Source organism: Nilaparvata lugens, chromosome X (genome assembly GCF_014356525.2).
Source record: "Nilaparvata lugens isolate BPH chromosome X, ASM1435652v1, whole genome shotgun sequence".
Classification (NCBI taxonomy): domain Eukaryota; kingdom Metazoa; phylum Arthropoda; class Insecta; order Hemiptera; family Delphacidae; genus Nilaparvata; species Nilaparvata lugens.
This window is the reverse complement of record NC_052518.1, coordinates 100288798-100304247: the sequence shown is the minus strand read 5'-3', so window position 1 is coordinate 100304247 and position 15450 is coordinate 100288798. Positions and strand designations below refer to the sequence as shown.

General features: G+C 35.0%; 1 protein-coding gene across 2 annotated transcripts in view; it reads right to left on the bottom strand.

Annotated features, from left to right (window-relative positions):
• LOC111058585 (dihydropyrimidinase) overlaps positions 1-15450 on the bottom strand; it is a 50274-nt gene that overhangs the window by 23452 nt on the left and 11372 nt on the right. For both annotated transcript variants that reach the window (XM_039442829.1, XM_039442830.1), the window contains 4 exons: positions 13353-13597; positions 6778-7003; positions 4780-4890; positions 2250-2396 (listed from right to left, as the gene is read on the bottom strand). In XM_039442829.1, coding sequence (XP_039298763.1) covers positions 2250-2396; positions 4780-4890; positions 6778-7003; positions 13353-13597 — 729 coding nt within the window. The remainder of the gene's footprint in view (positions 1-2249; positions 2397-4779; positions 4891-6777; positions 7004-13352; positions 13598-15450) is intronic.

Sequence of the window (15450 nt, the reverse complement as noted above, 5' to 3'; positions counted from 1 at the left end):
TAGATTTTGCTGGTCTTCCTTAATCAAAGTCCACGATTCAGAGCCATAGGTAACTACAGGTCTTATAAGGGTTGCTCCCTTACATTATGACTGCAATGTATATGTATTTAAATAAAAGAAAATTACTAGAACCTTTGATATAATTTTTATACAAAACACGAATAGTTTAATACTTTATTAGTATTTAAAAATAAATACTGATTTTCGGTCTTGCAAACTATTAATGAGTGTATAATGCAGCTCTACCAAACAAGCTCTTATAATTCCAGTGTTTTCGTATTCAATTTGCATTCAATGATCAATGAATTAACTTCAGTTCACCCTTATAGCAGTGGTTTCAGACTTAATTTAATTCGATAATATTGCATATTCCAATAGTTGATTTGGTTGTGTTAAATAGCGTCTGTCTCAAGAATTCGAGAATCAAGGACTCTACCGGTCCCCTCATATATTTTCGCCATAAGACGCATCTTTATTCTGAATTTGAGTACCACAATATTTTGATTATAATAATTGTAGATATACAGGAAGAAATATGAGGGATCACTTACCTATTCATGATTTAATCCATCATAATAATCATTACCTGCCAACATTACCTAACCATTACCTTACCATAACCTAACATTAAATTACCTGCCAAATACCCTATTGCAATTACCATTCTCATTGGTATAAATATTATTCATTACAAATCTTGGTTGGGCTAGCTTTTTGACACAGCCAACCAAGTTTTGAAGTTATGTGCATAATTTTTCTAATATTCTACATTAAATGACAGCAATTAACACTAATTAATGATGAGGCCATTATCACATTTATCACGTTGAATTTTAGCACGCACCACTACGGCAGTGTTCGTAAACAGCTTATCATAATCAAAAGTTTGTTTTTCACTATCTCACCGTCTATTAAGTTAAGTCATAGAGAGAAGGTAACATAAGACATATCTTATGCTATCTTTTCTCTATGTTCTAGTCCAATTACTTTTGAGGTTCTAAGTCTAGATTTTCCATTCAACACAAACAACATTATACCTAATACACTATCGTTCGTTTTTTATCCTACATTAATATTCATGGATGATCAGTCCATATTATTTCATATCTACGACATTTATCATACCTTCTGAACAAATAGAGTTCACTAAAAAATATCTCGAACAAATCAAATCATGCAATGATCATAAGTAAATCAAGTCTAGTCTATAGAAAACACCATGCAATAAGACCACCAAACTGATTGATTGAAAGAAGGATAAAAGATGAAGAGTAAGGCGTATAAAGTATAAAGGAAAGAAAAAGAAGAGCAGCCGATAATCATAAAACAAGCTTTATTCATAGATTGGAAACCCAAACAACATAAAACAAAATAATCTAGGAAGAAAAACAAACAATAGAATATGAAAATTTGATTAAAGAGTTTAAAAGCTCAAAGCAAACAAGAACTAATAATATAAGAATGAGAACAGAGATGCAAATCGAGAAAAGCTCGAAACTTTGATGGGGTTTCACTCAACGATCAAACAAAATTATTTTAGAAGCTAACAATAAAAAATGAAAACTTTTCAACAAATCCCAAACTGAAAAATTGTTCAAGGAAACTAAAAACTCAAAGCAAACAACTAATAATATAAAAATGAAAACAAAGATGCAAATCCAGAAGAGCTGAAACCTTTGAACGTTTTTTAAAAAAATTATTTTAGGTAAAGCAAACAATAAAAAAATGAAAACTTTCTCAAACAAACAAGATCAAAACAAACAGGAAATAGTAATAGAAAAACAAAGATACTACGGAAGTAAAGCTCAACACTTTGAACGTTGTTCACTCAATGAGCAAACAAATTATTTTAGTAAAAGCAAACAATATAAAAATGAAAACTTTCTCAAGCAAACAAGCTCAAAACGAACAGAAAATAGCTATGGAAGAACAAAGATACTAAGGAAGTAAAGCTCAACACTTTTTCACTCAATGAGCAAAGAAAAATATTTTAGGAAAAGCGAACAATACAAACTTTCCCAACAGATCTAAAGCTCAAGCAACCAGAAAATAACAATAGAAGAACAAAAATACTACGGATGTAAAGCTCAACACTTTTTCAATCAAACAAAATTTGATTTAGAAGGAGAAAGAAACAAAATGGAAAATTTCTCAACAAATCTAAAGCTCAAGAAATGACACTAGAAGGACAAAGATACTAGCAAGCAAGTAAAGCTTGAAAACGCTTGAAACCATAGATATAATCACACCTGTTCGCCAGATCCATAAAGATATGGAGAATGAGTCGGAGTGGGAACGAATTTTCCGAATCCTTGGACTGCCTTCAGTTCTCCCTCATCCACACAAACTCGGCCATTAACGATCACATATTCCGGAACGCCATGACACTCCATTCCCTACAACGTTAAAGCAAAACATTAAAACATTGAACAAGGCAAAACAGTGAAACATTAAAACAGTTCCTTGTATTTTCATTTATAAAGTGATTATGTTAGTGGTAAAAAATATAAACAGCTTTACAACAAATTCAGATGTAGACCATCATAATACCAGGCATAGAAATAATATCAGTGTTCAGTATCATAGACTTTCTCTTTATAAGAAAAAGCCCAGTTATATTGGTGTGAAATTATTGAATAGGCTGCCAACTCATTTAAATCCTAGGACGCATTCCTTTAAAACAGACTTATATAGGTTCTTAGTTGATAAGAGTTACTATAGTATTGACGAATTTTTAAATGGAATGTAGTGTGTTTCAATGTTACTTATGTATGCCAATGTAATTTTAATGTATGATTTGCATAATAACTTGCCGTGTGAATTATCTTTTATAAAGTTTTTGACTGTAAATCTTCCTGACGTTATTCAACTGTATGGAAATTTTCTGTATTATTGTTGAATAAAATGAATAAACTTACAACTTAAACTTACAAACTTACAAAACATTAAAACATTAAAATAGAATGCATGAAAAGATCTTAAATAATGCTCAAATGTTTTGCGGTGTATAATATATTTCAATATGCAATCCTTGATACGTCCCCTTATATAGTTTTAAAAATAATTGTTATTGTTTTGATAGTTGTAAAACCGACATTTAGGTGGCCGTCCACTGGAACCGATTTCGTCCGAAATAGCATCGGCCGAAAACTACCGAACGATCCACCAACAAAGAAAGCTATAGATGCTCGTCCATTGCAACAGGTTCATACGTCCGTGCACGGCCGTGGAAATTTGTTTATTCAATTTTCAAAATCTCAATATAATCATTGTTTATGAAAAATGTTGGTGGCTATGATATGAACATATGTGGCAATTATTCAATAATTGGCAACTAGATTGACGTAAAAGGTTCCAATGGACCTTTACCAACGACCATATTCGGCCGAATTAAGGTCCGGCAGATTCGTCCGATCCAACGGCCGAACGGATCGGTTGAATACGGTTCCAGTGGACGGTTACCCTTATAATCAAACTTATTGATCAAATGTGACTTACTGATCCCGATTGAGAATTTAATAAAAAAATATAAATATTACTCAGTTTATTGATAGGGCTACTTGAAAATATAATCAAAAATAAATACTAGGACCATTATTTTTTGACACGACTAGTTTCAGCTAAGTTGATAATGGCAAGTTTAGATAAAGTTGGTCGTGTTTAGAATAAAATAAGGGTACTCGTAATTCTTTGAAATTATTAATATTACTTTTGTCCTTTATATTTTTTCATTAAGAGATGTATTTCGGTTCAAATTTAAAAAAAAAACATCAGTCAAGAAAGTGTTTGAGACTCATTTCCATAATAATACGAGTACTGTACCACTTTTGGATATTGTCTCTACCGTGAGAAGACACACTAAGGGATTTAGCTAAGTTCTAGACTTCAAAAAGGTGGAGTCAGAAAATTAGCTTTCCAAAACGGAGCGTAGTCGCAGTTTTTATAACAGTAGTCGCAGTTTTTATTTTTTCATTTCTACAATTGGAAACGTTTTTCCTTGACGAAATTAAACATTTCTAATTAATTCAAAATAGCTGAAACTTTACACTATGTTCTCTTTATTTTATCCTGTGTTTAATTTTCTAGTTTTTCGAAATTTAATTCGAACGTGACTATGGCAATGACTACGACTACGCCCCGTTTCGGAAAGCCAATTTTCTCACTCCAGCTGTTTAAAGTCTAGAACTTAGCTAAATCCCGAGCTCGGAAACGGCCCTTAGTGACCCCAAATTATTTACTGTTTTAGAAGACATCATGTTGAGTTGATATACCTCATGAATGTCAACTTGTATTATCGAAATACAGGTTTCATAAACATGTAATGAGGTTCATGATTTTTGTTATAATATTTATTGCGGATAATGCCCATATGAGCTTTCTGTTTGTGCGAGTGTAATGGCAAGTGCGTTGGTGAATTGATGAGATGATCAAACTTCCATGCCATTGGCGGGATTCGAACCCACGAACCAGGTGTGCTAGCAGACCGAAGTTCGTAACGCTCCTTACCACTAGATCAACCGTGCCGGCATCATGCTATGATTATAGAGAATAAAAAATAAATACAAGTATTATAACAAAGTGAAATACACCCTAATAACCCTAAGTCACAAAGTGACTGTGAGTAGAGATTTTGCAAAGTCACAGAACCTATAACTCCTGCATTTTTTATAAAAAAAGTCGGGCAGAATAATTTGATGGTAGCTAGAAGGAACTCAACTCTTGAAACAAAAAATAAAGTCATAGAAAATATGTTTGAAATACAAACACGAATTTTCTCACCTCAAAGATATTGAAGTCGTTCGCATGATGATGGGTTTTAGCAGAGATGACTCGAGTTTTCCTTGGATTCCAAATTACGATATCAGCGTCAGATCCTACAGCTATACAACCCTGTAAATGGAAAGTTTAACAATGTTGAACACAGACTTCGAAATAACCTTGGGCTTACTACAGATTAATATTGAATAAGCTTTCAACAGTTAAGTCACAATAATGCATCACGATAAATGAAAATCATTTTCAATACTCAATGATAACAATTAATATATAAATAAAAATAGAAATCTGAGTAGCCTACCCTTTTAAAAATTATTTAAACATGTTTCGGCTATATGATGCCATCATCAAGTTATATTAATAAGATGAATATAAATTAATATATGACTTGATAATGGCATCATATAGCCGAAACATGTTTAAATAATTTTAAAAAGGGTACTCAGATTTCTATTTTTATTTATAATCAAAGTAGCCCAAAAGAAAAAAAGATAACAATTAATGTACGGCGCAGAACTAACTGAATCAGTCAGTAGAGGTTGAACTGAGGTTATTAATTTTATATTATTTTTCCAGTTCATCTTACGAACACATTTTAACTTTAGGCTATCGTTTTCGATATTATATCACTAAACAATAGAATAAGTGTGGACGTATCGTATTTCAAAGTCATTTTGTAAAGAGCCATCACTGGAGAAATTCCTGGCGGCCTTTAAAATATTCCTTTAGACTGGTAGTCGATATACAAACATGCTGTTAAATGATTCAGAGCTGTTTAAACAATCTACATAAAACGGAAACGTCACATTAAAATACTTGGCCTTTAAAATATTCTTTTAGTCTGGTAGTCGACATACAAACATGCTGAAAATGATTCAGAGCTGTTTAAACAATCTACATGAAACGAATAAATGATGATCTAATAAATATGATGTTCAAATTCATATGAGGGGCTGTAAACAGTAGCAGTAGCTGCTAACATCAGAACGCCACCTTTAGATCCTGGTTCAAGATATTAAACAATAAGTTTATAATAAGTTCTCAATGTATACTTTTACAAATTATGAAATAAAAAATATTGACTATATGAAGATGAGATACAATTTCGGTGATGCTCCAATATTTCGTTAATATAAAACTAACCAGTTTGAACACATCAATGGGAATTCTTGGGAGAGTATATGCTACTATATACCTTTCATTCTTTTAAACAAGGCAAGTATTTTAAGAAAGGATATCAAAATTACATCGTTTTGAATTTGAATATAGAATATGTCCCAAAGATAGGATTATGATCATCAATTTAAATTCACACATTTGATGCGAATTCAAACAAATGAAACACATGCTTAACAATCTAGATTGTTCATCCTTAGTTCATCTAATACCCCATACTCCTTTTAAATTCCTAAACTCCCAGTCACATGAAAAAATCCTTAGTTTTCCTTAGTTTATTGTTAAAGTTAGCATTCATTCTATTTATGTATTTTATTATTTGTAGGCACCTGCTGTAAAATCTTTTAGGTTTAGCGGGACCAATTTTGTAATGCTTTTTACTGAATAAAATGATTGATTGATTGATTGATTGAGAGGATATGCGATTATATTCATTCCATTCTTTAAACGGGACAAATATTTCAAGAAAGGATATCACAGTATACAGATTTGAATTTGAATATAGAATATGTCACAAAGATACGATTATGATCTTTAATTCAAATAAACAAATGAAACACATAATTATAAAGGATGACTTGAAGAGGAACTGATTAATAGCATAGAGAAAAGATCGCACAAGCGTAACACATAACATACCACTTATATGCTATATTTTCTCTATGTTAATAGTTACTCTGATAAAATATGTTATCTATGTATGTTGGAAGATCTTACTATGGACGTAAAAATGCAAATATTCATTCACAAGATAATGTGTAAGAAAGACAAATATTTCAAGAAAGGATATCAAAAGTATACAGTTTTGAATTTGAAATAATCTACCTTTTGAGGATAGATGTTGAAGATCTTAGCTGCATTGGTACTGGTAATTTCAACAAACCGAGTCACGTCAATTATTCCAGCTTCAACGCCCTTCTCCCAAACAACAGACATTCTGTCTTCGACTCCATTCACACCGTTCGGGATTTTCGAGAAATCGGTGCCCAACTCCTTCTTCTGATCCAGAGTAAATGTGCAATTGTCGCTACCAACCAACGACAGCCCATCTCTGAAAAGAAAAATGCGGATATTGATTTAATTACAAGAAACGTGGAAGCTTAGCTCAAGCAAGAAACATTGGTTTAATGTATAGGGTGTCCCACAAAGAGGTTTACACGTTTGATTTTATATTACGTGCCCCTTCATGCACCGAACTTTTTTAAATTTTACACAGTTTACAAAGTAGGTTCTAGAAATATTCTGGGAAAATTTCAACTCCCTTACCTTCTTAGAAACAAAATGGCGGCATATTGAAAAACGATACTTTAAAACCATTAAAAATGTGTTTTTGGTTTCATAAAATATTTTTATTGTTGCAATTTATGGCAACATGACTTTTAAATAAAAAGAAAGATAAGATAAGATAATCTCTTTATCCAACACAGCATATAATACAATATACATTTTAATATCGTCTAGTCACAGGTCATTCCTTGAGGAATTGTTGAAAATATACTCACATCAATGGACATAAAATAAGCACCAGTACAAAGACATCAGATACATAAAGTAGGTTTTAAAAGTAGTGCAGGACATAGAAATTTATTATTACTAGATGCTTCAATCATGTATTACAGAAATAATCATTGAAACTATAATAAGCTTTTGCAACAAGAAAGCTGTATAATTTCTTTTTGAATATATTCTTGTTTGTTAGGGACTGCAGCTCAATTGGTAAATTATTGTAAAGCTTTGAACCAATGTAAGAAGGCATTTTCTCATACAGTTGAAGCCTGTGCTGTCTTAAAGCTAATTTATTTCTGCCTCTAGTATTATGATTGTAGATGTCTGCGTTTGTGGCCAGATCTGAGATATGGTCGTGAGTGAAGACTAATAATTTGAAAATATAAATTGAGGGTAGAGTTAGAATGTTCAAATAGACGAAAGCCTCTCTACATGACTCATTAAATTTGAGTCCAGCCAAATAGCGAATAGCTCTTTTTTGCAATTTAAATATTTTTGGGAGTGCAAATCTGCAGTGCTTCCCCATAACTCTATCCAAGAACTGGAACATAGCCAAATGAGAAACCTTCAAGTCCAAAATTATTAAAATTGAAACCCATCCACAGCAACACACTGATAACAGCGCTTAAGAAATGATTTATAAACTCTTACAAAGAAACTCCGGGGTATCCGGAGAAGTTCCTCTTGATCGTTTTAGTTCCTCATCATTGTTGAAGCTATGGGTATAAACGTTTTCCTTCAAGTAACCCCATAAAAAGAAGTCACAAACAGTTAAATCTGGTGATCGAGGTGGCCAATCTAAAAAATCACTTCCACGACCAATCCAACGGCCATGATTTTGTCATTTAGTAATTAGTAATAGCTTGACATGATTTGAGAAATGAGGTGGAGCACCATCTTGTTGGAAGATTGCTTGATCCATTTCTGGTACCATCAAATGAGGCAAGACCAGGTACTGCAACGTAGTAAACAAATCAGATAATAGCTCATGAAAGTCGTTTTTATAGGAAGCGAATTGGTAAAATTTTCAATATGCCCCCATTTTGTTTCTGCAAAGGTTAGGGGGTTGAAATTTTCTCAGAATATTTTTAGAACTTACTTTGTAAACTGTGTAAAATTTAAAAAAGTTCGGTGCATGAATGGGCACGTAATATAAAAATAAACGTGCAAACCTCTACGTGGGACACGGTGTATAAATAAATATGGATATATCAATTCATTTAGAAGAAACGTGAAAGAATAGTTTAAACAAGAAACACTAACTTAGCTTAATGTAATCAGAGTTAGGGTGTGACCACATTAAATGCATATATGTGGAAGTGCACGCTTGGTTATGCATGACCACGCGCGCATAAGAGGAGGAACAAACTATGAAAACAGCAATAGGAACACTCACACTGAACGCGTGCACTTGCTGGTTGCGTTCAGTGTGAACAGCTGCATGCACGTCACAACGTGTTTCTATGGCTCTTTCCAGATTTTGTTTTTCGACTCATGCATGATCTGTCGTGCACTTGCACATATACGCATTCAATTTGCTCACACCCCTACAAGAGTGTGTACCATGGAAGAAAGATTATTTGTGAGTGATAATTAGGAATTGTTAGTTCACATCAAATTTTATTTCGCCACAACAAAAATGATACAATCAAAATAATAATCCTCAATACAAAGTTGAAAAAAACATATTGATCAATATTTAAATATACACGAAAAACAACTTTGTCAAAACAAAATATCATTTTTGGCGCTGCCTGCAAAACCGAAGTTTGAGTGCTGGCAGCGAGTATCGATATTAATTTCAATATAAAAAATTTCAATAAAGAAATAAATAGATGAAGCAAGAATGAATATACTTATGAAAGGGAATATAAATAAACATAGTATAAATAAAAATGAAAAGTAAATTCAAACAATTCTAGGCAGACAAATAATAGAGGAGTTGAGGCACTGTACTTGTCCGGAAATTAACATTACTATCTTTAGCAAATCTTCCAGTGAGATCTACAAGGGTCATTTTTTTCAACCTCCGATCACATACCATAAGACACAGACAAGCGGTAGGGGGGTTATTTTCACAAAGCTGAACAGTGTGTTTTCCATAACGCCTTGTGATCGGCGCGGCTAGATCGTCAATTGTTGTCGAGTTAGGCCGGTTACAGAGATCGACCGACCGTCAGTGCGTATGTACCATCCTGACCGTACGCATCGATGAATCAGTTCTACACATTCAGAGCTTGACCGACCGTCAGTGCGTATGCGCCATCCTGACCATACATCAGAAAATGGACTCACAAAATGGACACCTTTACATATTGTTATTGTAGCTTATTATCTTCGTAAACGAAAGATTAAAAAACGTAGAAATCAAGTTCACCCGATGGTCGCGCAAAGAGCATTTCAAAGTGAATTTAGTACCATTATATACATCATTTCTTGGGGTGAAGATACATTTTCAACTACTTCAGAATGTCCATCAGAAGTTTTGATGAGTTATTTCGAGCTTGTATCACTATTGGGAATACTTGCAGTCACTTTAAGCTACGGATCAAATAAATGTAGATAATATTAATAATTATTATTTTTTCAATAAAAAAATTAGAAATGATGAATAAATGTATAGAAAAATTCTGAAATCAAATATGACACTATTAATTGAATTCACTCATTATGCTATTCAATTCAATATCAGCTGATTGTCGGGCAGAGGTGTCAGCACATTGGTTATGTTGCGATCGGGCTACTGATCAGTACAGCTCTGAAAGCTTCTATTTGTTTCAATAGCGCGTCAGTCGACCAATGGAACGGATGCGCACGAGCTCGACCGATGGTCTTCGTACGCTGTATAAAAGCATGGTCCTGACCGTGCGCATGCGTGCCGTCAGTCCTGCTACGTACGCACTGACGGTCGGTCGAGCTCTGTAACCGGCCTATAGTCGCACAAAGATGGCCGCCACACTTTAGTCTCCCGTCAAGTACGAATTGCATAGTGTTATTCGCATTTTGCAAGCAAAATGCAATAGATCAGCAGGAATCTACCGGAGAATGAGTGAAGTTTACGGAGAAAACTTTAGTGATGTTGTGCATGAATGGTTTCGGAAATCCAAAGACATCAGTTGAAATGTATTCGGAATCGTCATCCATGATAACTCGTCATCATATAGCTGGTGCGACCAAACAGCATATTCAGCAAATCAAATGGGATAATTTCGACCATCCGACTAAGCCACTACTAACTTATACATTTTCCCCAATCTCATGACATCATTTGGAGGGCAGAGCTTCCAAACTAACAAGGAGCTCCAAAATGGCATTTTTTCTTCACTAATAAAAAATAGTTTTTTTCTTGTTTCTTTCTCTCAATTTTCAATTTCTTTGTAAAGTGATTATTGTAAGTTTTTTTATTGGGGAGCAATTTTTGGGATTTCCCCGTATACTCCCATATTGTTGTAAATAAATGAATAAAATAACGCCATAGCCCATTAAAACTCATTTGGCGGCAACATTTTATAAACAGGGTTTTGGCTAGTCCACTGGTATGAATCTTCCACTGGTCACAATCTTCACGGAAATATATTGAAACTTTACGGCCGGGTTGGTCTAGTGGTAAGGAGCGTTACAAACTTCAGTCTGCTAGCATCGCCTGGTTCGAATCCCGCCGATGGCATGGACGTTTAATCATAAATTCACCAAAGTACTTTCTATTACCTACGCACAAGCAAAGATCTCATGTGGGCATCATCCGCAATGAAAAAATCAATGTAAGTAACTTTTAGTGAAAACATTACTCTTTTATATACATTCCTCTTTTATTGATGGCCAATCGGAGGTTGAAAAAATGACCCTCGTAAAAACTGTTTTATTAGGATAAACTATCATCACTGAATTTTCTCCGTTACTATGTCATATTATCTTTACATAACATCGTCCGCGTGGCGTACAAACAGAGCAGAAATGATTGTTTTCTGAATAGTGTGACACAAATTGAATCTATTCTATTCAAATTAAATAGTATTTTATTCATCATTGCATTCATATAATACAAATATGTCATGATAAAATCGAAGAATAATTCACATATATCAACTGAGAAATTCTTGAAATAAGTACGGGCTAGTTCTCTCTGATATGAACTGGTAACTGGTTGAAGGATTTAGCTCCCATGTAGGAGGGACGTTTTTGAAAGAATTGTTTTCTATATTGCTGAAGTGCATGAGTTTTTCTTGAGCGTGTATGATACCGATGGTTAACACATTCTTCATTTTTCAATTTTAGTATCAGACTATATTCCATGATATAAAATTCGTAAATGGTCAACATTTTGAGGCTTTTAAATATTTCTCGAACAGATTCTTTGAAGCCAAACCCTAAGATGATTCTCAAGGTTTTTTCTGTGCTATAAACAAGTTTTCAAGAGATGTTCCTCCTTAGAGACCTATTCCAAAAGACAGTTGAGAATGAATGTTGGCAAAGTAGATGGTTTCCAGTGTTGCATGACTGCAATAATTAGACAATACCCTGAGTGAATAGAAGCCAGATTTCAGCCTCCTCAATACGCCATCCACGTGGGAATTCCAAGACAATCGTTGGTCTATTGTCGAACCCAGGACCTTTTGAGGTTTCCTGAAGTGACCATCAACGGTAAAGCCAGTCTCCTGATTTTCACGAATTCCAGCTGAGAACTTCATTTATTTAATCATTTAGAATTATACAATTTCCAGAAGAGTAACACAGGCTAACGCCCAAAACGGGTCCAATTCTAATTTATACAACAGTCCAAATGTAGCGCAAGGTTATGTGTCACTTCAACATTTTCCAATTACACAATGGCCTCACTTTTGTTGAATTTAGTCTGAAACACTGATCCTTGAAGAATTTTTCAAGCTAAAGCAGACCTATATTATAGTCTGGATTGTACAGGGTGGGGCAGAGCTGATTGACGAGTTTGGAAGGGCCATACTTATGGTAAGTATTAATTACCTAATTGACCGTTCAACATGGAAAAAAAATCTTTAATGGGTTAAATTCAGTTTAAAATTTAGTTTTTGTTGTTAATTCTTTGGAAATTATATCAGTTAAATGGCGGCCATCAGTAGCAATACACTGATGTAGCGTATTTTTCAAGTTTTAAAACCCATTTTGGCACACGATTTTGCGATTAGTAAGGCCTGGATCTCTTCTCTGATTCGCTCCTTTGTGTTGGCGATGTTTGAAAACTTCATTTTTGGGGTAATCTTTAGAAACATATCGAATATGCTTAAATCGGGTGAGCGTGCTGGCCAAAGTTCTTTGAGAATGGCAACATCACCGTCAATGTCACCTTCCAGCGTTATGTGACAATGTTACAAACGTTTTTCACCCCAAATTGGAAGAACTTGTTGAGAAACATGACTTGGGAGAAATATGGTTTAGCAGGATGACGCTACAGCCCACACAGGACACATTTCAATGAATGTGTAGAGACAAATGTTCCCATGGCTTCTTATCTCACTAAGGGTGGACTTGAGGTGGCCGGCACGCTCACCCGATTTAAGCATAAGAGATTTTTTTCTATGGGGTTACCTCAAAAATAAAGTTTTCAAAGATCGCCCACACACTTTGGAAGAACTAAAGGAGCGAATTGGATAAGAGATTCAGGACTTACCAATCCCAGTGGTCCAAAATGCGTTTTAAAACTTCATAAATACGCTATATCAGTGTATTACTGCTGATGGCCGCCATTTAACTGATATAATTTCAAAAAATAACAATAAAACTACATTTCAAACTGAATTGAACCCAGTAAAGATTTTTCTTCCAAGTTGAACGGTTCATTACTTATAACCTTTCCAAATTCGTCAATCGGCTCTGCCCCACCCTGTATTTATTGCCTATGAATAAATAATGTAACTTACTCTTGCAAAAGATGCATCAAATGAGTTGGCGTTGACTCCTTAGGTCTGAGAGGTGGACTGAGGATATGAGCGGCCTGGAAACTCCACGGCTTGCCAGAGCAGCACGCCCATGTTGTTCCCAGGGCGCAAGCCAGTGTTTCACCGATCAGTTTGCTTTCACCTTCCTGTTTCAACTGGCGTATTCTCGACACCTGATTCCCCGCTGACTCACTCATCACGTGAACAACATAGAGAGGACACGAGACCTGCAATATCAATGAATAAAAACTAGAATCTAGTGACTAGCAACATAGAGAAAATACAGGGTGATTATAAAAGGACTTTACAACTTTGAAAAATATTTATTGAAATTACTTACAGAATTGAGAAAGCGAAAATTGAAAGCGGATGTCTAGAACTCCCAAACTTCTCCGTGGAAATGAGCTGGTGTACCGTCATGCTGAACAAGAAGTGTCGATTTACTCTCGCATGACGGTGCACCAGTTCATTTCCACGGAGAAGTTTGTGATTTTCTAGACGTTCGCTTTCAAATTTTGCTGGATTTACCATGCAGGGCCAATTGCATGGCCACCTCGCTCACCGGATTCAACACCGATGGATTTCTTCCTGTGGGATAAGGCTTATACCAGAAAATCTTAATGACCTCCGAAATCGGATCTCATTCGGATCGCTGCGGTTGCACAAGTTACGCCAGATATGCTGGTACGAGTGTGGCAAGAAATCGATTATCGGTGGAATGTATGTCGCATTACACCGGCTGTCACATCGAACCAAAATAACACCCACACCTTTAAGGGCCGGTTTCCGAGCTCGGGAATTAGCTAAGTTCTAGACTTTAAACAGCTGGAGTCAGAAAATTGGCTTTCCAAAACGGGGCGTAGTCGCAGTCATTGTCATAGGTCACGTTTGAATTAAATTTCAATAAACTAGAAAATTAAACACGAAATAAAATAAAGAGAAAATAGTGTAAAGTTTCAGCTATTATGAATTATTTAGAAATGTTTAATTTCGTCAAGGAAAAACGTTTCCAATTATGGAAATGAGAAAATAAAAACTGCGATCACTGTTATAAAAACTGCGACTACGCCCCGTTTTGGAAAGCTAATTTTCTGACTCCAGCTGTTTGAAGTCTAGAGTTACATTTGGTAACCCCCTTTATAATGCTGATGCAGCTATGCATTGTTATTTACTAGCCATTAGTTTAGTTGCTTTTTGGAGTCAGTCTGTTGCCAGAGCTAGTAGAGCGTACATCGCTTATAATCAAGTATTACTGTATTGGTATATAAAAAATAAATAATTCTTTTTAAAAAGCCGGTTGGTTATTCCAGTTCCTTAACTGGCGCCCGAACCACCCTCGCGCAGTTTTCCAATGTTGTTCGTTTGACAATATTAGTAGTCCGATTCGTGTCGCGATCGTTTATTTCGACTTTGAAATGAAAACTATCGGAAGACTAAGTGAGGTGAACCTTCAACTTCAACGGAACTTCTACACAGGATAACCACTCCACCGGACTTCTTTCATCCTGGCAACCACACTGGCAGACTCCTTCCGGAACGCTTTCATCCAACAACCGGAAGTAAATCCAGTTCTTACCATTACTGCTACTGTAAGTAACGAATGAGTTCTTCTACCTCAGCTTCACTTTCTTCTGCTTCAAATTCACTCATCAAGCCCTCCAAATTAGACTCTTCCACTATGGCAACTATCCCAAAAAACACGTGTTGGACTTTATCCCCAAGTTCGATGGGACACCCAATAAAATTTCCAAATTTCTCAGATCCATTGAATAACTTTTCGGACTTTACTGTAATGATACTATCGAAAAAACTCAACGTGACCAGAACCACTGGCTTTTGTATACCGCTGCACTTCACAACTTAGAAGGCACAGCTGATAGCGTAGTTCAAAATAGTGAATGCTCTAATGTGATCGAACTTATTCAACTCATAAAGAATTTGTAGAAAACAAACGACTATCCAACTTCAACTTTGATCAAGCACATACTGCTAATATAATTTTTAAAAACTCGATGTTCTAGATGAATTACCTCTGACCGATAATCGAAACCTATGTATTATTCTACTTATTTTTACTGGA